General features: G+C 36.3%; 1 protein-coding gene across 3 annotated transcripts; it reads right to left on the reverse strand.

The window, feature by feature from the left end:
* Positions 1-974: 974 nt before the first annotated feature.
* LOC594364 (organic cation transporter protein-like) lies at positions 975-23,051 on the reverse strand. 3 transcript variants are annotated; one of them, XM_030972735.1, is made up of 10 exons: positions 22,972-23,051; positions 16,690-16,962; positions 10,857-11,011; positions 7,279-7,447; positions 6,269-6,407; positions 5,037-5,128; positions 4,483-4,697; positions 3,500-3,608; positions 2,753-2,962; positions 975-1,865 (listed from the first exon to the last, which is right to left on the reverse strand). In XM_030972735.1, the coding sequence occupies exons 3-10, from the start codon at positions 10,987-10,989 to the stop codon at positions 1,778-1,780; spliced, it is 1,155 nt and encodes a 384-aa protein (XP_030828595.1). In that variant the 5' UTR covers positions 10,990-11,011; positions 16,690-16,962; positions 22,972-23,051; the 3' UTR covers positions 975-1,777. The 3 variants fall into 3 exon arrangements, with proteins under 3 accessions (XP_030828595.1, XP_030828605.1, XP_030828598.1); XM_030972745.1 differs by lacking the exons at positions 16,690-16,962; positions 22,972-23,051 and adding an exon at positions 15,232-16,215; XM_030972738.1 differs by lacking the exons at positions 16,690-16,962; positions 22,972-23,051 and having other exon boundaries at positions 10,857-11,214.
* Between the last annotated feature and the right edge of the window lie 540 nt (positions 23,052-23,591).

Here is a 23,591-nt window from a genome sequence, read left to right on the forward strand (position 1 = left end):
ATTTATACACTAATTTCATTAAGTGATATTGAGATACTTTTGCGTTAGGACAGTCGTTTCGAGAACGTTTGTAATGAACAAAATATGAAAGCGTAAATTTATATTAATTTATACCTTCCAAAAATTAAAAAACAAAAACAGCCCTGGTTAAATCGCTTGTTTGTTTATACAAATGGGTGTATAACAAAGTACATTGCAAGAGAATACAGAAAAATATATGCCAATAATACGTACTGATACACTTCAGCTGACAAGTTAATCATAAATACAAAGGTCAAAATGGTGTTCAATAGCCTTACCATGTAATAGTCGTAATGCTGAAATGTACCAAAATCAATAAAGGTAAAACTTTATTTACGCCATCACCTTTTCCCTCCCTAGGACATTTATATACTCACATGAAATATATGACCATTATCTCAATGTTGAACTAAACTTTAGGGGGGAAAAAAAGAACACTGGCAAAAGCGCATATACACCATATCTCGTAAGGGTCTCTCTCTCTCTCTCTCTCTCTCTCTCTCTCTCTCTCGAGTTTTTAATTTTGGCCAGCGAATAAATCAAGCGAGCAAAATTTTGTTTATCTATAGTAAAACATTTAAGTTTGTCATCGAATAAATTGTCTAAAAAAAACAAGAAAGTGCACACAGTGACCGAATATATGGTGGTGATTTCCAAAATGTTTTTTTCTTTATAATTCGGTTTGGGGTGGGGGTGCATCCCATCTTCTCCACGTTTTGTATTATCACGATACGTTATACTTTTAACGAGTTTATGATAAATAAGTAATAAATATTATAGTGTCTAACAAAATTGTTTATAGAATACTGCTATTGATATAAAGGGCAATAACACGTCAGTATAGATAAGAGATTATTGATACCCAAGAGATAGAGAGAGATAAAAAAAAAAAGAGAGATAGAGAGAGAGAGAGAGATAACGAGAGAGAGAGTGAGAGAGAGTTAGAGAGAGAGATAGAGAGAGAGAGAGAGAGGAGTGAGAGAGAGAAAAGGAGAGATAATACGTTTTCCCCTTGTCAACAAGGTGGTCGGTCGATCGGTTCTTGTACTGTGGCAATTATGCCATCTTTGTTTGGATTCTACGAGAGTAAACTTTAATTCACAAATTTTTGTTCGGGGAGAAGGACATGAATTCTATGATCTGAAGAGTATTTCCACACTGCTAATCGCTGTGTTTAGCATAGTTTCAGCCTTCCATGTTTTGTTTCAGCCAATGGAAATTATCCAATTTAAAATTCGTATGAATATAATTCTACTGTGGGGGAAAGAAACTGATTTTCATCGAGAGGTTAACAACTCTAGTTAAACAATGTGAGGGAATGGGATCTAAAAATTCATGCAAAGATGGTGTTCCCTCAATAGCAACAGCGTAACAGTGCAATATCAATAGACACAGACAACTGCAAAGACTGTCGAAAAAACCCACCTAATACAACTGTTTATGAGCAATTTTGATAAGCTCCTCCGTCATTTATTCAAAATGTGTAAACATTGCAGCCAACATGACAATAACGTAACACATCACCCAAAACATGATATATGTTGGACGCACAATATGATATTGACATTCCCATTACGTTTAATTATCGAATGTGTTTGCTAAATGTTTACAGTACTTCTTCATTCCGATTTATCGTTTTGTACAACGCTTTTTGGCAAAAGTACTTTTTCTAGGGTTATTCAGGTAGATCGTCTCGCACGTCATTCTCCCGTTTGCCGAGGTCATTCTCATCTTGAAAATTAAATAAAGGATTAAATTAATCTATGATGGTGACCTCTTCATCATCCTGGCAGCGAATGTAGACGCCATCTTTACCGGAAAGGGTGTTCTTCTCGTCAGATTCCCTGTGTGAAGATAACAAGATCACAGCGTTACACATATGGGCGATTCAACATTTGCTACTACAACAATAAATTGCTCCGGGATATCAAAGGTGTAGAGGGTTAAGAGTTGAAGTGTGTGTTTTAGGTTTGGTGTAGCGTTATAGGGTAATATACGTTCCTCAGTATAATTATATATGATACTCTACCCCTACCAACAGTTTTGAATATTCCTTAATTTTACACTCCATCGAGGACTGGAACATAAATCAAGCGATCTTTAGAGCACTATAAACGATAAAACACACAAACTTCAAGTATCCATCTTCTTCCAAAAGCAAAATAAAAGCAACGATCTAGGACTATGAACGCAAATGTGCACTCCCAATCCCTTCTCGATTGGTTGCTAATGGGACGTTGCGAAATACCATCCAGAAGTAAAGCTTGTTTGATAGGAGTTATATCAAACACGGTTTAAACTTAGTCAAATAAATTTGCCCTCTTTTCGGTTTCTTGAGTGATTCTCTTTGTATATAAGTGAATCATAAAATGCAGAACTTATCAACTACTAAAAAAGAAAGTATATCATTTTCTAGAAATAATACACACCAAGATAATCTCATTATTTGTTAAAGATAGAGTGCGCGGCAGTTAAAGAAAAAGAATTAATAATTTGCATTGTCATTGAAATAAGTAATAACAGCGGATGGAGGGAGTTGGGGAGAGGAGGAAGAGGGGTGGGGATTGCGGAAGGGGTTGGGGATTGGGAGGCTAGAGGAAGTAGGGGGATGGAGAAGTGAGATGGAGGGTAGGAGGAGGGAATGAAGCATGCAGGCAGGAGAGAAAGAGAGAGAAAGAGAGAGTGAGAGAGGGGTGTGTGAATAGATTAGCTAGAACAATATTTTACATACATTCCATAATTTTCGCCTTCTTCGATCGTTTCGGGGAGCTTCTGGCCTAATGTTTCGGGGAGGAAGAGAGTCAGGAGGCCAGCGATCACTGAGACGGACCCGTAGATGACGAGGGGTAGTGGAGTCCAAACCTTGGCCAGTGTGAGTATAAGGGGCGCCAGGATGCCGGCGACACGTGCAAACATCGAGCAGGTTCCCATGGCCACGCTCCTATGTTTCTCAAGGAGATGATGTCATATGAAATGAATATACTTATATCGACGTCTTTTTGAAGTAGCCATATTCATGAAGTTTCCAAATGAATAGAATAAATAAAGTGACTTGAAACCATTTTGAATGTCAAAATTGCCCTTTGGAACCTTCAATTGCTCAAACATCCGAACAGAAAAGTGTTTTTCTCAGTCTACCGTATTAACAAATCTTAATGGTATCAACATTACTGTCTTATTGTTTGTTGCAATTCCGTGGTGTTCCAGGCAATTTTACCTAATTATTTCTTCGAGTTGTAAATAATTTCGGATAAAGCATTAACTTGAATGGTTTGGCTTAGTATACTTATTTATTTATTATCTATTCTTTCATTTATTCATTCATTTATTCAATTATTCATTCATTTTTATTCAATTTTCAATATTTGTTATAATCATTTTAATTTCTAAAGCTGATGTTATTAATATCTTTAACCGTGCCAACGAAATTAATTGAGTACACTATTTTGAAAACCGCGTATATGTACGCAAGCTTTACCTGATATTGGTTGGGTACAGCTCCGCGGTGTAGAGATACAGGATGGCAAAAGATGCCGAAATTCCAAATTTACCAATCATTGCAACTGATGTAAGTGCTGCTCCGGGTGCTATATTATAAACAGAAAGAAAGAAAACAAAAAAGAGGAATAGAAATAAATAAATAAATAAGTTGTTGGAAGTGATCGCTGAAGGGGTATTGGCAGACTTTTGTTCAAGTTCAGATAAATGGGTGAATGAAAAAATGTTGTTAAAATGATATTGTCATCTTTCTTGCAGCTGTTATGTACATATGGTACATACTTATGGGAAAGGGGCGTCGACGTTAATCTATTTTGGTTGTCAACTGCGATAGCATACAATTAGCTGTCCTTATCTTTTAAATACATGAGCTGCCACTGTTTTCACGATTGCTTTGATCGATTCAGATTTGTTGAGTGTACAGGCAGGGGGAAAAGAGAGAGAGAGAGAGAGGGCGGAGAGAGAGAGAGAGAGATAGGTAGAGAGGGAGAGAGAGAGAAATAAAGGGATGGGGCTGGGTAAGGAGGAGAGGAGAAGGACTGATGTCAGAACCTTAAAGGGATCCGGTAAATTTGTGTCACATTCTGAAACAAAATTCTGGATTTAGCTCATGCTGCAATCATCCTTTATGTCAGTCAGGAACCCCATGACTTTTACAAGCCGATCGCCTGTCTGATTATCAAGATATTTATGATTGAAATTACAAATTTTGAAAACCGTATGTAAAAGGGTTTTCATAACACTCCAGTCTATTAGGGAAAACGAGTATGGTAAAACCGGCCACTCAAAGATTTTTACTTATTTGAGGCACTTCTTGATCATTTTAAGCGCAATTTTGTTAGGTTTCAATATTATACCATATCGCAGACACTGATAATAAGTAGGGCCGTGCATCTCAGATTTAACATTGTTAAACGATCCCTTTAAGCAAAAATTCAATCAATGAAAATGTAATTATCTTACGTATGAAGGTTGTAAAGAGGCAAGCGACGCCGCCGACCAACATGCTCACGCTGAGACTAATCCTTCGTCCAATAAACTTGATCTCTACAGCGACCACAGCAAGAAGGTAAGCGGGGATCTCGACGGCTCCTGACACTGCGAAGGCGACGTAGTCGTTTACACCGAGGTTTGAGGTGTTTAGTGATAGACCATGGTACACCGTGGCATTCACCATCCTGATAAAGGACAACACGAAGAAGAGAAAACTATGACTGAAGCCACATAGTAGCCAATGCCCATGTGTTAACGTTGCATCATAATTTATAATTCATAACAAGCGTCAGAATATTTACTACTGCTGTAACAGCCGTAAAGTGCTTTGTAAACACATAGTAGGCCTATATTGCTAGGCAGCCCTTAATGCAATCGTAGCTAGCAACTGTATCGATACTGATGATAATTACAATAGCAAAAATAATAATGATAATGTAATGTATTACTACTACTAATAACATTCCCTTTTATTCATTTTAAGCCTTAGGCTAAATCAGAAGTTCAAATTAAATGAGACAAACCAGGTAAAGATAAGATTGATGGTTCGTAGTCTCATTCGAGGCTGGCGGAATAAATCAATTCCTGTAGCTCGTCTCTCCTTTGGTGCGGTCTTCTATACGAATAATAAAGATAATAAAAATAATGATGATGCTAATGATAATAATATTGACGATAGTAATGAAAATAATAATCATAATAATAATATTAACTATAATTGATATTCATTATAATCATAATGATAATACTAATATTATTACTTATAGTAATAATAATTTACACATATCCTAAATGTAAGAGAGCATTAGATTGTCTTTCTGAAAATCAATATGAATATGTGCAATGTCTGTGGTGACAGAATTGCATGTCATGAGAAAGTAACTAGAATCAATTCTAAATTCTAAATCTCGAATAACAAGCCTACCTATTCTGAGATTCCCTTTTTTTCCCTCTTAGTTTATCAAGCAATTTAAAATATTTTGTCTCTTATTCTAAAACTTAAATGTACTCTGTAAACTTATTTTATTACAAACGTATTTCGTTACTTGTATAATCTATTTGTTTTATTATGTATTGTTATACTGTATAGTTTATATATTTCATTCAAACTTATGGATATTTGAGTGGAAAAATAAATAACATCAAATCAAGTACTTATTAGGACAAACAGAGATTTAAAAAAAAACGATGAATTACTGGAAATGGTTTTGTTTTCCTCCCTACCACCATTGGAAATTACCAGTTAACTCTTTTACCGGGGAGGGGTGCATTCAAGAGCCGTTCAGTGCCATTGATTAGGAGTGTTTGGCCAACCCGGTTCGAGTTGGAGAAAATATGGCGACTACTGCTTTGTTGGGCAAGCACAAAACAAAATAATATACGCCTTGTTGTGACCTAGTGAAAACAAGTTGGCCAAACCCTGTGTATAGAGGGCTCTGGAGTCGTTATGAAAACAAATACATTATTTTTGCGTCGTCTGAATTTTCACTTTGCTTCAAGTTGGCACCACACACAAACACACGTGCGAACACACACAAACCCACCAAACTAATTCGACAGCAAGTGAACCGCCAAAGTCATTACATATTCTCCTTATCCTACTGTTCTTTCCTCCATCTGGTGCTCCACCCCCTTCCTTCATCATCTTGCTTGAGAGGATCCGCTTCCCTGTTAATTGATTTCTGCATATGCCACTTTTCTCTTTCACAATGCAATCGCATAATACCAGAACTGGTCTTTATATCTAAATCCTTACTTGTTCCTTCTTGAATTCACTGCTGAAAAATGGACTTGAAAGGGGCTTGTTGTTCGAGTTGGCAATCTTCACTAGAGCCTTCTCAGCCTCGTCATACTTTCCCATCGATATTTGCCAACGCACTGATTCCGGAAGAAAGCTGACAGGAGAGAAACAAAAAAAAACTTGCGTTGTCACAACATTGTAAGATGTGGAAATATGAAACTTAGGGTGTTTGGGTGAAGTAAAGGGTGTATAATTTCCTGTGTTTTTGTTTAATATAACCGTGAATCGTCGGCGTCAAAACAAAGGGATTATTGCTCTTCTTCGAACCAATCTTAAATCTAATGCAATTATTTAACGTATGCTTGAACATCATGAATTTGAATGCCTTTTAGCATGACATGTGCGCAGCCATTTTCTTGAAAATGTGACGTACCAGTTTAATTTGTACATGTATTATGCACCAAGCTTTAGTGAGAAATCATTTACTATTCAACGAGGAAAAATCATAGCTGAGAAGATAAAAATATATAACAGGAGAAAAATCGCAACTAATTTATTTAAAAATATATATAGCAGTTGGCAAATATTTTTCATTCATGAGAAACCTTTACCCAAGAAGAGCACCAACTTGTTTATGTAATTTACGTTTTGGCTTTTGTAGTACAAAGGATAATAGGAGGTGAATGAAATGCTTCATCATCCCAAACACACCTAGGAAGGGGTCCTCCATGAGTTTGAATACATTAACGTGATGAACGACTTCACATACTACTGTATATTATTCTTGCTTTTTGCCTCTCTCATATACTTTGGTGGGGAATCTTGTAGGATTCAATGAATCTCTCAGAATATATAAAGTTTTTTTTTTTTTTTTTTTTTTTTTTTGGGGGGGGGGGGGGGTGAGGTTTTCTTTGAATCTTGTAATCCAAACCAATTAAACGCTGATGAGAGTTATGAGAATCTAATGCCTGCATAGACATCACACTACAGATATAAACGAGTAATGACTCTGTAAAACCTCTTACAACATCAAGCCAATGTAGATCAGTGCCGGGGAGACGCAAATAAGTTCTAAAGTCCTCCAGTATGGTACGAAGTAGGCGATGCCCGCGAGGCAAACGTTGCCGAGAGCAAAAGGGATGACGAAGATAATGCCGGTGACGTTACGTTTCGATGGCCCGACAAACTCGGTTCCTAGAGAATAGAGGCAGAAAAAAGGTTGATATTAGTAGGAGGTATATACAATTGTATATAACACCTCTTATATTCGTAAGGATTGTTAGTTTGTTTTCTTTCTGTACATTTCCCTATAAGACCCTATTGAGGCCTAGACACACGTATGTCATTTGCATAATGTGACGTCATCTAGAGATTAACAAAATGGCATAATACTTAATATACTATATCACGACACTTAATGCGCAGCATATCAACGTATCACCCAACAAATAGAAAATGCTCAAAATTGTCTCAAATTAAGTTTGCATATTTTTAAGGCTATTCTCAACCTTTTCCCAAAAATTCGCGGTCACGCGCATACGCTCGCATTTTCCCGTACGCTGGACTTATGAAAGCTAAAAACCCAACTTTTACAAATATTTGGGTTCCTGATCCTATTCTTGACAATTTTTTTTGAATTTTTTTAAAAATTGTTTTTTGAACAATAAAAAAAAACAATCACAATATTTACAAGTTATTATAAAAACATTACAAAAAAGCAGTAAAACGTAGATCAAAACCTCACGAAAAGTAAATTTACACCATTTACAACATTATCAAACGGGATTATAAGACAAACTTCCATTTTTTTAAGGGCAAGGGCGGTTTGTTTTTCTTTTTTGCAATACGATATTCAAGATCTTTTTTATAGTCAATGTAAGTTCTGAAACCCTGAAAATTGGGTATTTTACTTTGAAATTTGCATAAATAAATGTAGTATTTAAGCATAAGAAATAAATACGTCAAAAACATATCCTTTTCATAGCCAAACATTCTTTCAAATATTGAAAAATTCACTACTTTATTAATCTTCTGATTAATAGTTTTAATGGTAATATCCCAAATGGGTTTTACAGTCTGACATTCGATGAAAAGATGTAGGTAAGTCTCGGGTTCATTATCGCAAAATGAACAATTAGGAGAATTCTTTCGTTTAATTTTGAACAAAAAGTTATTTAATGCTATGACTTTATGAAATAGTTTGAAATAAAATGAACGAATGCGAGTGCTTATAGAACATTTGAAATGATTAATATGAATCTTGTCCCAATCAACAAGGTTAGGGTCAGAAAGTTCTTTCCAGAATGTTAATTTCTTTTCGGGAACATGTTGCTCTAGAATGACATTATAAGCATATTTAGGAACCTTCCTAGAATGCACAAGTGTATTGACAAAGGCATCAAAGATTACATCATGATTAAGATCTGATGAGACCAACCAATCAGAAGGAACATTTGTCATAAGAAAATTGTATTTCCTTCTATCCCTAGGACTAATATCGTAATCAAGTATCAATTCTTCAAAAAGTTTGCTACCAGGGTGAGGAGGATTAAGCAAATCACTTATAAAAATAATACCTTTATCAATCCAACCCTGATACAAAAAAATAATTTTTGGATTTTGAGCTAATATTCTTATTAAACCAAATACATTGACAAGATCCAATTGAAGAAAAAGCCATATCAAATTCAGCTTTCACAAAGTTTTCTCTAAAAATGTACCACGTTCGAAGGGAATCAGCTAATTGACTCGAGTATAATTTGTTCAAAATTTGGTCAGGGGCATGAGCCTTTCATAAAATGTTCTTTTCTTTATTGAACTTTACTAAAACAGAAAGCTCAATGAATTTCCATAGGCTTATATAATTATCGTCTAGTAGCATCTTAACCCAAGACATTTTCTGAGCAATAGCATGTGAATAGGGGTCAATCATTTTTGAACCACATAACGAAAAATCATTACACATGAATTGTTTTTTGACCCTATCATTGCCTCCATTCCATATGAACTTATAACAAATTGTATTCAATGTTTTAAAAAAAGATTTTGGTATCTTAATACATAACACAGAGAACATAAAAGTTGAGGCAACAATAGTGTCTTTACGACACAGATCTTCCCAACTAGGGATAAATTTCTAGCGCGCCAACAATTCAGAGTATTTTCAATTGACTTAAGTTTTATCTTACAATTAAGGTCAAATAAACGGTTGGTATTAAAAGAAAAGTGTATTCCCAATGTCTTAAACGATTCTTTATTCTATTTTAAACCCGTTTCAGATAATGGTTGTTGTAGAGATCCCCGCTTGGAGCCAAATTTGATAGTACTTTAACTCTTCAGAATGAAAGGTGACCCCCAGATTTTATTGCATATTCTCAAAGGGCGTGAAAAGAAAATATGATTTCATGCCTCATTTATACTTAACAGAGGTTACGACGTCATCAAATTGCAATTTAAAGTAAGGTTGTATATCTTAATTACTGACGTCATATTCTCAATGTTCTGTTGTCAGTGTTGTTTCAACTCAATTTTCTTCCGAATTTAGATATGATATAGCTGAGAATTTGCGCTGTATAAGGACATGTGCATTTTCTATTTATTTAGAGAAGGGGTTCATAGTCAAATCTTAGAATTAAAGGTACAAGTCAACATTTGCCTTAGCACTATGAGCGCTATAGGGCGTGGACGAGAAGGGCTACCACATTCTTCTCAAAGTAGATATTTATTGATTTTAAAAACTAACTTCATTTTCATTATTGCAAAGGTGAAACTTTGATTGGACAAGTTTATCAAAATTTAATGCTTGGAAACATTCGAGGTAAAGATTATTAGCAACTGAAGAGCTGTCCGATCGCTGCTGAGAATGGACATGATTTGCACAAGCAGACGATGTCCCATCTTTCGCACACATTTTCAGTGCCTGTTTTGTCATCTTCTCTTCAGTTCTTTTTCTCACTCCACTACCGTTAGGCTAAATGTTCAATCTATTGCCTCACTCTAAACCCCGCGCATGGTATTATTTTGATGAAAAATGCATCGATAAAAAAACGGAATCTGTCGCTTGTAAACAAAATAAGACGCCATTGTACTTCAAGCTGCATACACCGCGGTAAGTTCGGCGTTTCAAGAGGGAACAAATGCCGTCCATGCTATTATTCTGGGGTTTTTTCAATTTGAAAGTCTTGTTTCTTTTACTGTTAATTAACCCTATATTATGTGTATTTACAAACAACAGAATTTTAGTTATCAAAATCTGTTTCGTATAACCTTTTGAATGGTGTGAAATGCCGTTACTTTTATATACACCAAACTCATTATAATTTGAGAAATAATAGCATTGCAATTATTTTCATTCTTTATGAGATGTCGTTTGCTTGGGCACTATTTGTGCATTATGTGACGTCATTAAAACATCGTTCTTTTTCTGGCGAATCTTTCGTATATCCTAGATGATATTGAGGTGCTTTTTTTGTATTTGTATAAATCAACCGATATGTAGCTGACCTTAAACTTGTACGATTACCACATGTTAGCTTACCAGTTTCTAGTGTTACATTATTTGACACATGATGATTTTCTTTGAATGTCCACTTTAATCTCTTACCTACAATGAAGGCGATGATATAAAGAGAGATAGCAGCATACCCCTGGAAGAACCGCAGGACAGTGAAGACCCACCAGTTGGGTGAGAATGCTATAGCTATCCCCGTGATTAGCCGGACTAACATCAATACCATAAGTATCCACCATCGTCCAACTCTTCAAACATACAAGTATAAAGCAAAAGTTGAAATCTACAAGCAATGATACAATTTGTTAAATGACAACGGCCGTGAGAAAATGATGGCATATGATTACGAAGGCGATTGTGGTTATAATAACGACGACGAAGATAATAAAGAAAAAGATGAAGATTGTAATGATGACGACAAAATGATGATGAAATTATGATGATGACGATGATGATGGTGGTGTAATGATGATGATGGTTGTGGTGATGGCGGTGGTGATGACAATGATAATGATGATGACGAAAATACACGTAGCAATGATGACGAAGGTAACGATGGAGGCGATGACGATAACGATGAAGATAATGGAAATAATGTAGACTATGCTGCAGATGATTAAAATAACTTTGCTGATCATTGTCATACTTACGGTAATCATTATGATCATAACCTTATGACGTACTTAAGGCAAACGTACCGCCAGGAATGATATGTACATGAAGGCTGATTTCCTTCAGAAAGTACAGATGAAGTATTTTGTGGGATGGCCTTTCAGCTATATACGTTGCAATATTGTGAGAGATTTACATATGTTTCTATATACATGTATGTCTATACAAGTGTGACTTTATATATGTATTGTATATATAAAATCATATTTGTACACACACACACTCACACACAAACACACACTCACACACATTATATATCTTCATGTGGGCGATTTGTTCAACGAAATGTAGGGTGGAAACGATACAACATGAATTAAAATATACAATGTTGTAAATTTTAGATAATGATGTATATTTTACAGATAATTATCCAGTCAAAATTGAGATGTACAAAATTAGGCATTTCGTAAAGGATATATTTAATGGACCACCATAACTGCAAAATTAAAACCCCTCAAATATAATAGGATAATGACCGTTAAATTGCAGCACCACGGCACCACGAAAACCCCGAACCCAAACCGCAACAAGCTAAACAAGGACATGCATGACGGATCCCCTTTAAATCTATTGATTACATATCCGCAAATGTTTCGTTGATGATTGAACCAGCCAGGAAACCTGCCGTAGAAAACTGATTGGGATATTTGAGTCTGATCTTCCATTCCACATACCAGGTCAAACTAAAGCAATAGTAACATCTTATGTATAATGAACAACCAAAGGAAGAAAATGAGAAAGAATATAAAGTACAATGAACTGATGTCCGTTGCACACGAAGCGTTTTTTTTTTTTTTTTTTACTAACGTAGGACTGCGTCAGTGACTACAGTGGTCTTTTATAAACTGCTATCATATTTTAAAAAACAAGCGTGAAACGAACAGTGGAAAAACTGAGTTGAATTACTGGCGCAAGCAATCATCACCTTATAGGCTTATTGATTGATTAGCGTAGGTATTAACGCAACCTAAAAGTTGCCTCCGTCTGGCCAATTTTGAGTGCTTCTTGTCTCACAATCGCTACTGTAATGCCGTAGACAGTACAGCCATCGACGTGCAGGGTGATGGATAGTTGTAGATGCCTTGAGAGTTATGGGAGATCAAGTTGGATGATACATGGCTAGCTCTAACTAGTAAGTAGGGTATAACCTGCCTTACTAGAGCACCTGTTAATGATGTTCTAGCTGGTCTTGTACCTTAAATTGTTAGAGAACGGTGCAGCAAGATCAGGCTTTTTTTTCGCGGTAGGGCTAGTTCGTAGTTTAAGGTGTTTGCTGTTTCATCATGCCATTCTCTTGATGCTCGCGACAGCTCAACTGAACCATCACCCGAATAACATAGGGTGTGTAGCCTTCCTACAGATCTATAACATATAGAACTTAAGGGCGGATGAGCTCATATGGAGCCAACGGCCATGGAAGAGTTTGGTACCTCACTATGTATATTACCATTGACATTGTCTGCAACATCATGAAGTACACACAGAAAGAAAAACGAGATAAAAGCCTGACTGGTCCCCGAACAATTAGTTCTGCTGTAAATAGCATTCGGGAAGAGTTGCTGCCTTTTGCAAATAAGGTACATTATAATGACCAACCTATAGTTCAAAATTGAGCATTTCTCCAAGACAAACCAAACAAATGAAACGCACAGAGAAATCAAGCATTTTAAGAAGAAGAAAAACAAGGCAGCAAGCGGATGTATCAAGAACAAAGATGGAACACCTTCCCTCTTTGAAAAGGATGATATTAAACAAAGATGGGAAGAACATATCCAAGACCTATTTGATGATGATAGAGGTCCAGAACTTCCAATCACTGAAAGCGAGGGTCCAAGTTTACTGGAACCAGAAGTTAAACAAGCTCTGCATTCACTGGGAACTTCTAAATCTGAAGGGCCAGATGGGATAATACGGGAAGAAATTGTGGCCTTAAAAGAATTTGGGGTGAACATTTGACTAGTATTTGCCAAATGATATACAATCGCTGTCGTTACAGACAATCCTTTGTACCGAATGTCATTCATATGTTTAATGCTAATGTTAAACGATGACCCTATTGGTGATGAATCAACCCTTTGAAGGCCAACCAGTTATATATTTTCCTTGTAATTCTAACACCTGCCAATTGACCCCCTGCTCAATCTTGCCTTTGCCCTGTTTTTACGCATAATTTATCATAAAGCCGTTTTTTTTAAATGTGCAACATAATGGACCAGTTTCGTAGTGTGTTTGGGTTGGGTGAGTGAGTCTTTAATTTGTTGGGGTGTCTGGATGCGGGTGGCTCCATTCACTGTTGGGAGTGGTTGTGTTTCGGTGGGCGGTGTGAGTTGCGTGCGTTGGTTGTTGCTAGGTAAGGCGAGCTCTAATGTATTGCCAGCCTGGTAGCGGATATCGTGTGCAATTCGCATTTTGCCTGCTGGGATACGATTGTTCCTGGCGGGTGGGTGGAGTCAGTCGCGTCCGCGCGCTTCGCGGGGACCTGCGCATCCGACGTGGACACGTTGCGAAACTTGTCTATTAATTTTCAGATAGATAGTAAACAATTTATCTATAGGTGTCGTGTACTACTCGTTCCCCTTCCTTTTCCTTTTTCCCCTCCCTCTATTTATATCCTCTTCTCTCCTTTACGTCCTCCACCGTGTCCACCTTCCGTTCCTATCTATCTCTCTCTCTCTCTCTCTCTCTTTCTCCATATCTCTCTCTCTATCTCTCTCTCTCTCTCTCTCTCTCGATCTCTCCCCCTCCCTCTTTGCCTCTCTCTTCAGCTGTCAGCTCTCAGCTGTCATCAAAATTAACAATGGAATAATACAGGTTACACAAAAATCAAAAGAGGAGTACGTCAGGGAAGCGTAATGTCCCCTTCTCTGTTCAACTTGTGCACAGAGTTGGTATTCAGGGAAATTTCAGATATGAAAGGTGTAGTATTGGGGGTGTAAATATTAATAATTTACGTTATGCCGATGACATTGTACTTTGCGCAGAAAATGAAGCAGATTTACAACATGCATTGGGTATTGTAAAAGTCAAAAGTGAAGAGTTTGGTCCAAGCATGAATGTCAAGAAAACTAAGTCAATGATTTTTAGTAGAATAGAGAATAAGCCTAGAATATGTTTAAAACTCGATGGACATATCATTGAGCAGGTCAGTAATTACATCTACTTAGGACATGATGATGCCAGATGCGAAGCAGAAATAAAAAGAAGAATAGAAATTCCTCGGAATACATTTCTGGCAATGAAAGGATTATTCACAAATAGAAAGGTGAAATTTGCGCTTAGGTTGAGACTAGTAAACTGTTATGTATGGTCCGTCCTATTGTATGGAGCAGAAACATGGACAATAAGCAAAGCCATGGGAAATAGAATAACATCTTTAGAAATGTGGATTTACAGAAGAATGATGAAAATATCCTGGAAACGAATGAAAACCAACAAAAAGATATTGCACATGGTAGGGGGTAAACAAATTGCACTAGTAGGATTAGTTAAGGAGAGTAAAATCAAATACTTTGGTCATATTAAAATGCCCCAAAGCCTCTTAAAGGATGTATTAAAAGGAAAAGTGGAAGAAAGTAGACCGAGAGGGGGACCCAGAATCAATTGGGAAGAGAATGTCAAGAACTGGAGTGGACTAAAACTGCAAGGGTGCACCAGAATGACAGAGGATAGAGTGAAATGTAGAGATGTTGCAATCAACCTCCGAACCGGGAGAAGATACTTAAATAGATAGATAGAAAAGCTGCCTCGGGTACAATGGACACAACACACTTTAAATAATAAGCTCGTTTTAGCTCACATATCGGCCAGTACTCCGTTGATGATAGAACCGGCTAAATACCCGGCGTAGAATACCGATTGGGATACTTGGGTTTGATCTTCTGCTCCGCACACTAGGTCATACTATTTAAACATTAAACAAGAGGAAGAGGCAGGAAGGGGAGAAGGGATGCGAAAAGAGTGAGAGTGAGAGAGAGAGAGAGAGAGAGGAAACTGAAAAAGGGAGGATGGAGACAGACAGAGACAAAAATGGGGCAACGCCAAAGCATTCGAATGAGATTGTATCGAGATAATGGAAAAGATTTGTGGGATAATAAGACAGATAGATACACGTTGAATGATTAGTGTTGTTAGTATTCCATTAAGGTTTCATTACAATAAGCATCACTATATAAGTAGACATAGTATGCTATTTTACATGCCAAATATACACCTATTTGATCTATGTTAAGACAAAAAATTAAAACTTTCGTTACAGAGAGGTAGAGAAAAGAGTGGTTTTTATTGTTATTAATTGTTAATAAAGAAATTAAAATCAATAATGGACAGTGGTAGAGTTTTAAAAGGAAATACTAATGCAAAAATAATGCAAACTGATGATTATATAGTAACAAATAGTAATAGGCAAATTAATAGTAGTATTCCTTTGTACGGGTATACATTTGATACGAGTTTAAAATCTATTCGAAATAATGGACGACCAAATATAAACCCCTAATGATTAACATTTGTTATAGTGCTGTAAAATTATATGACCTGCCCTGAGTCTGGAATGAGATCAAAGTCCTGGTATCCATGTAATACAATTTCTTTGAAATAAATAATGGATGAAACAACGCACTTAAAGATAACGACCAGTATTTGAAACGCCCCAATTTAAAAAAATACAAATGGAAGCTCTTACTACCAATCATGTGACAGAATATGTTATGACTAATACATGATGATAACATTTTTTCCGGGAAACCGCCTACTAATTGATATATTTGGTAAATTAGTTTATCTATTGGCCTGTGAGAGATAAACGCACGCGTCGCGCACGTGTGCGTAGTCCCATATACATCTTTATGTGTACAGTGCTTGTAACTTTACGAAGACAAGGCCATATTTCTTATCATTTTGATGATTCCAGAACCTTGCAGTACACACCAATACTTATATGCTAGATGATCAACCTTTTTTGATCGATTCCACAACGTTTCTTTCACAATGCAAACGCATGACCATAACTGGTCTTTATCTTTAATGTACCATGTAGGGTTATATATATAAACAGGACGTGTTAGATATGTTAGAGAGGAAAAAATCTTCAAACATTCTGTTGAAACAAAATATTGAGCAAAGTTAATTTTAAGGGAGATCATTTATAATTGAAAAGATGCCGCTGTAAAAATAATCTTACAAGTATACTCCCCTCTCTTACATTCAGTATGCCTATTGTCCGCGTTTAGGCTTACATATTAGGGAAGTAGCTTACATCCGTTATTATGGACGATTTGTATTGACTTTTGTCGTACACCCATCCGCTGTCGCATTCCATGACTTGCGATGTCGGCCAGCCGGGGTCGTGGAACGGGTCGATTTCGGGATCGAATGCCTCCCCAGACACGTTGTATTTCACGCATTGCTCAAAGACGAGTTGGTGGTCGCTCGTGTAGTTGGCAGGGATGCTTGCGTTCTTCATGGCGAGCATGCATGTTTCTTCGCTGAGACCGGTGGCGCTGCAGTCGAAATCGTCCCATTGCGGCACCTGGTATCGGATTAAAGGATTAGTTACTTATTTCGAGAAAAATATAAAAACGGATTGAGTAAAAACTAACAAACACACAAACAAATTAATAAACAAACAAATATATAAACAATATCAATTGGTAGAATTCAGGGATTATAACAAACCATGTAAGCTAGCGTGAATAAGGCATTTTTATTGATATACATGTAAATACTGCCACAGGTACACCCAACGTAATTTCTTATTAATTTGTAATGCTGATTTTATTCTCTTTCCTTCCTCTTTCTTTTCCTTTAAATATAATGTATTCATGTTCCATTATCTACATGTGTTTCATATGTTATAAAAACGTAATATTATTCTATTCATGTATAAAGGGCAGCTTGGTCAAACAGATATTTGTAGTTGGAATGGCTACCCTGTCAAAGAAAAACAAATGTTATGGGGGATAGATCTTATCTCTCCTCCATCCCTCTTTTTTATCCATTTCACTACCTGTCTCATGGGATAAGCAGATACCCTTCGATCTTGCTGTAATCGAAGGCTATACTTTGATATCCCTTGTAATAGAGTGGTGAAGTGTGACATCATCAAACAATCTATTTTTTTAGAATTTCTCAAATTTTCTTATATTTCGGAAAGAGCATACAAAATAATATCCTAATGTCGAAAACCAATTGAATATGTCAAGTTTGGGCTGAGATATATGATCATCTGAGTATATGGATTCTTATATGAACTCAGTGTTATATTGCCCTGGTTCATAACATTACGAGCCAGAGCAATATAACAATGTGTTCCTATAGGAAATCTATTTATTCAGATGGTCATATCTCAGCAAATACTTAACATATTCAATTGGTTTCTGACATTTTGACATTATTTTTGGTGGTCTTTTGGAAAATAAAGAAAGAATGAAGAAATTCCCAAAATAGATTGTTATGATGCCACAGCTTCGGTTCTCTATACCATCTTGTAATCAAGACATATACCAAAAGACAAATACTAGTCTATGATGGGATGTCGGTTCCGAATTGATGATGTCTCAACTTTATCTAAAAATAAATAGTATTAAAAAATTGCAAAGGGTAGAGTGTCAAGGTAAAATGTTTTACACTAAGAAATAAGGGTGCGATTGGGGTGCAGATTTGCATCCACTTACGCGTATTTGGCAGAGGGTGCTGCTATTGTAGCAGAATTTGACTCTATTTCTTAATGTGTTCTACCAGGTTTATAGTTCTATGCATTATGGAACCGTCTAGAGAAAATGTACCTTCCTTGCAGAAAGGGTGACAACCTTATCTCATGTTTTATATTTTTCTTTAATTAATAGGTTACTCATACTCATAAAAGTTAAATATGAAATCTCTTTGAAAAAGCTTGGTTTGATAAAACAAAAGTGAGTAAAAAACAAGTCCATGTATTTTCAGTCTAAGATTCTTGTGCAAGATAGCCTGCAGTTTGATTACCCTTTCATCTTTTCATTATTCAATAAAGTTGCATTTATTTACGTTTCAAAGGACCTTTGTACAATGGTACTTTGTTTTATAGGCTAGTCCAGATCTAATATAACAGCTTGCAATCGTCCCGTTGCGGATGATTTTAACGAATATGCAACTTTTGAAAAACGGGCCATCAATGATAATAATATTGCCACATTTTGTGAAATGCTAATAGTAATAAATTAGAATATGCATACATATACAAGGATGTCGATAGTCAATTCGATCGTTTAATGCGAATCTTGAATGACAACGTTTACAAATGTTTTCCATTTGTAAGTACCCAACGTAAGAATAAATCTATTTCTAAGCCTTGGTTTACCTCCAAACTTGAAAAAACTGTGCAAAAAGAAGACTATAACGTATCGGAAATATATCGAAAATCCAAGCTTATACCGGAAATAAGTATATATTCAAATGAAAAATAATGTCACCTGTGCAATACGTAAATGCAAGAGGGATTATTACTGTAACACATTTGAGGATGTTCAAATAATACTGAAGCAACTTAGAAAATCATACATGAATTACTTTCTTCAGTTCGTGGAAAGGTACAAGTCGATTTTATTGAAAAACATGAAATATGTGTCTATGACGGTCAAGAAGTAGTTAATACATTCAATGAATATTTTAGCAGAATTGCATCTGATATTGAAAGTACTTTACCTGACACTTCTACACATTTCTCTAATTTCTACCTGGTCAAGATAATTCTGAAAGTATGTTCATTGATCCTATTAAACCTTTTTAAAATTTTAGGCATTTTTCATGAAGCAGTAAAAGTCCAGGATACGATGGTACTAACACACGTGTTATAAAAAAAAAAGGCGATTGTTTTTTTTTTTTTTATGGAATATTTTTAATCTGTCCATTCAGGCAGGTATATTTCCTAGTAGTATGAAAATCGCTTAAGTTATACCAATTTTTAAGAAAGGAACAAAGTGCTTTTGACGAATTATCGACCAACATCTGTATTCAGTACTATCTATTTTCTCCAAAATATTGAAAAAAGTTAATGTTCAGTCGTTTAGTAAATTTCTGACTTAAACATTATATATTATATTCCAAGCAATTCGGATTTATATATTTTTTCTCATCATATATGGCTTTACTTGAACTTACACTCTGACACTTTTGAAATTAAGAAGTGTATTTTAGGTTTATTCTTGGATTTGTCGATGGCATTCGATTGTGTCGATCATCAAATATTAATTCAACAAATTAAACATTATGATGTTCGTGGTACAGCTTTAGATTGGTTTGAGAGTTATTTACATGACAAAATGCAATATGTTTCAATTAATGACAAATCCTCCGTTACCAAGAATGTAAACATCGGTGTTCCATAAGGGTCTGTGTTAGGGCCTTTAATATTTACTCTATACATAAATGATATTCAGTTTGTGAGCAAAATTTTACATGCAATTAATTACGTCGATGATACTCACTTATTTTATCAGAAGACAATATTGATTAATATTTATGTAACACTCTGAACACTGAGCTCAAAAAGTTTTCTAGTTGGTTCGCATCTAACAAATTGGAAATGAATCTTGCCAAAACATGTTGTAGGCTATGCTTTTTCTACCCATGAATAAAAATATACAAACAACTGATATAAATGTATTCATTGACAATTGCCAAATTCCTTTGGTACATTTTTACTAATTTCTTAGGGGTTGTTTTGGATGATAAATTAAGTTGGAAAAAATCATATTTTTGAGACAGCATGCAAAATATCAAAAGTCATTGAGCGTTAAATCCTCAGGCCTGTAAAACCGCGTCGAAATGCGTCATATGACGTACACAAACCTAGGCTTGTCGAAAAACCTCCTTTGTGAATTTGGGCCATAGATATGAGTTTGGGGAACAATTTTAATTATAGGGGGCAGAATCTAGACTGCGCAGTGAGGGAAAGGTAAAGTTTTGATACCCATCTCTGTCAGGCGATTGGTTACCAGGATGGATATTTGGACTGGTGCATTTCCCTGATACAGGTGCCACTGACCTTTTTGGAAGAGATCTGGCTTTTTGAGAGAAAATCTCTTCCTGAACTCTCTCAAAACCTCTTCATTGTTCTCTTTGTTGGCTCGGTACGTCATTTGGTCCAGAATGGGTTCAGATAGGGTCCTTGTCTGACAAAAAAGGTCGGACATGGGAGTTATGGTTGCAATTGGATGTTAGGCTTGGGCTGAGGGTTTGATGCCGTGCTCGTTACATGATTTGGTCCAGAATTGAAGTTAAAGGGAAATCCAACCTTGATAGAAAACTTGTTTAGAATAAAGCAGCTAAATCAATGAAGCATACTGATGAAAGTTCGAATGAAAATCGGACAAAAAAATTAGACAGTTAGTGAAAGTTGCAATTACTATAGGTAAGGGGGTCTTCAAATTTGCTGTATTGATAATGTCTATGTGATGTTGTGGCGTACAATTTTTCCATTTGCTCTAATACACAAAAGGACTAAAATTTCAACTTTTCATAAATGTATGACTCGGGATGGTCTGTTCTTTTTATTTTGAGTAGTGCCCCAAAGGTGAAGGCACTTGGCAGAAAAACAGAATAAGTGATATTTGTGTATGCGACAAACGAGAGAGTAATCTGTCACTACGTCACAATCCATAGACAAAATTGCCGATTTGAGATTCGCACAGTTGTAGTGATCTCATATTTCAAACACTTAACTTTCTTAATATTGGTCCAATTTATTTCAAACTTTCGCCATTCTGTTTCTGTGATTGTTATGCTCTCATTCAAATTAACTTATTCTAACGTCCAAGCCACGCCGTCTTCTATTATAATGAAATAATAAAATCGAGCTCCGAGTGAAATCAGGTTTTTGTATTGGTCCGCTAGCTATATGACTTCCACTCAGGGGTGGGGTTAGCCTCAAATAAACCACTGTATCAGTGTATGATATTATATTATTAAAATATAAAATACAAAGAGACAAATCCAGAAATAAAGTGCTTGGACACGATTTAGATTAAGATGTCACTTGGCAATTATTTAATTAATATGAATGACAAATCTCATCCATCAAATCAGAATAATAGAAATAATACAACTTATATATAAATGTTGCAATAAATATAATTGCAAAGTATTCTTAAGAGTTAAAGGGCGATCGACTTAATTCTTACTTAATTAGTTACAGTCTAATGGGGAAGGGGAAGGGATAGGTTAATGGAAATGAAGTTAGTAATTATGGCCACTTAGCTCGCTGATATTTCGATCGAGGACTTGACTTGGAACGGGATGCGACTGGGACGAACTTGGACGAGACTTGGAGGAACTTGACTTGAAGGAACTTGACTTGGCGGGAACAAAGCTGGGCAGGATATGACAGGAACGAAGCTGGACTTGACTTGGCGGGACTGGAACTTGACGGGTATGCGGGAACGAAGCTGGACGTGATTTCGGACTAAACTGGATACAGTTCTTTTATAATGTGGAACAGACACTTTCCCAAATGACTTGAGCTGGAGTTGACATTGAGTTGACTTTAAAATACGGAAGGTGTATTTCAGAATTTGCTCAACCTCTCGAACTCTCTAAACTGTTGCTCGCTGATATTTCTCCAAAGTCCAAATCTTGAAGTATGTTATATATTTGATCTTGGAGCACTGATGAGTTAGAGATGGATGAGAAGGAGAAAGGTTCCGGGTGGGGATGTTCCAGGTGGGGATTTCCAAGTGAGGGGGTTCCAAGTGAGGATTTCATGCAAGGGATGGGGTTGTATACCTAATTACATATTCACAATCTCGATTCCGAGATCTCCTCCTACAAAATATTCTTACCCTAAACTTCACTATTTCATTATAATTACAGTAGGTGACTGGGCGGGCATAACACTTGATGGACACTCGAACAGTCGTCCTGAACAATTTATCCCAACATTCTGATTGGGCAAAAGTAAAAATAAGGGGAAGGAGTAGAAAATACAAAGGCTCATTGGACAGTTGGGTATATCCCTGCTACTACTTCCTGCGATGACTTAACTACTTTTCCAAGAAAAAAAATGCTTTGTCTACCAGCCCAAACTGGTATTCTCAGAGGCAGAGGGACAATTTATATGTTTGCTTATAATCAAAGATTGTCAACATTAACTTCCTCTCTCTGTGTTTCTAATCATGGGGTAAATAAATCTCAGTCTTAACAGGGAGGTGTTTTAAAAGTTCTGGGAACACTGGTTGAATAGGGGCTTTGTCTACTATAGGTCATGTAACTTTTCTATGCGAACAGATTTAATCCTATCTTTTCCTTCATGTGAATGGACCTAAACTCCAATAACATAAAGGGTATTCTCATTATCTACAAACATCCTATTCTGGGAATATTTGGACAAGTGGAAATGAACAGGTTTCATCTTACTATAGTTTGTTGACCTCCAGTAGAGAGGATGATGAAATAGGAGAGAGAGAGAGAGGGGGGGGGGGTATCTGGTTTAAAGGGGGGGATATCTCTACTTCGCTACATTATTATAAGGTTGGGTTGCCCTTTAAAAATTAACATCAATACTCACCGCACACCAGTGGTCCACGGATGCGGCTAGGAAAACGACGATCATTGATTGCCATGAAGCGGTGAAACCAATCATACAGACAATGGCGAAAACCTTCTTTTGATAAGGCCCGAACTCGCCGATCTGCACCAAAATATCATCCAGCCTAATCATGATTGACGATGGGGAGTAATGAACACGACACAAATTTGTCTTCAAAGAAGAATCCAGAAAATAAAGTACAGTGACAACGTTGTAGGGTGGCGACCCGTTGTAACAGAAAGTTGTAGGCTTACTATATTCCTGCAGTAATTTGCGAAATGAACATGAACAAGTTCATGAAGTTTCTTTACAGTGATTTGAAATTGCGTTACCTCTTCTGGCATAGTGCCAAGCTCCAGAAGGACGCATGGACTTTGTTGCGCTACAATAACGTCCTTCTAGTTCTCATTTCACTTTTATTGAACAACTGAACCATTTAAAATATTTGTGGATTTACCGTTTATAGTATTGACTAATTTCGTTTTGCGACCCAATAACGCGATAAATTATTAATGCAAAAAATGGCTTAAACGAACCGCCCCTTTTCAGGTTCAACAAGCATTCTATGAAGCTAATAATTATGAGCTTAGCAACATACA

This window comes from Strongylocentrotus purpuratus, unplaced genomic scaffold (genome assembly GCF_000002235.5).
Source record: "Strongylocentrotus purpuratus isolate Spur 01 unplaced genomic scaffold, Spur_5.0 spur5_contig_863, whole genome shotgun sequence".
Lineage (NCBI taxonomy): Eukaryota > Metazoa > Echinodermata > Echinoidea > Camarodonta > Strongylocentrotidae > Strongylocentrotus > Strongylocentrotus purpuratus.

Bases quoted from the DNA above. Each gene is read 5' to 3' on its own strand.
- LOC594364 (XM_030972735.1), bottom strand. From the start codon at position 10,989: ATGGTATTGATGTTAGTCCGGCTAATCACGGGGATAGCTATAGCATTC. The intron at 7,448-10,856 runs GTAAGAGATTAA...TCTATTCTCTAG, and splicing joins TATCATCGCCTTCATTGTAG to GAACCGAGTTTGTCGGGCCA. The intron at 3,609-4,482 runs GTAAGATAATTA...TTTATAATATAG, and splicing joins CCTCTTTACAACCTTCATAC to CACCCGGAGCAGCACTTACA.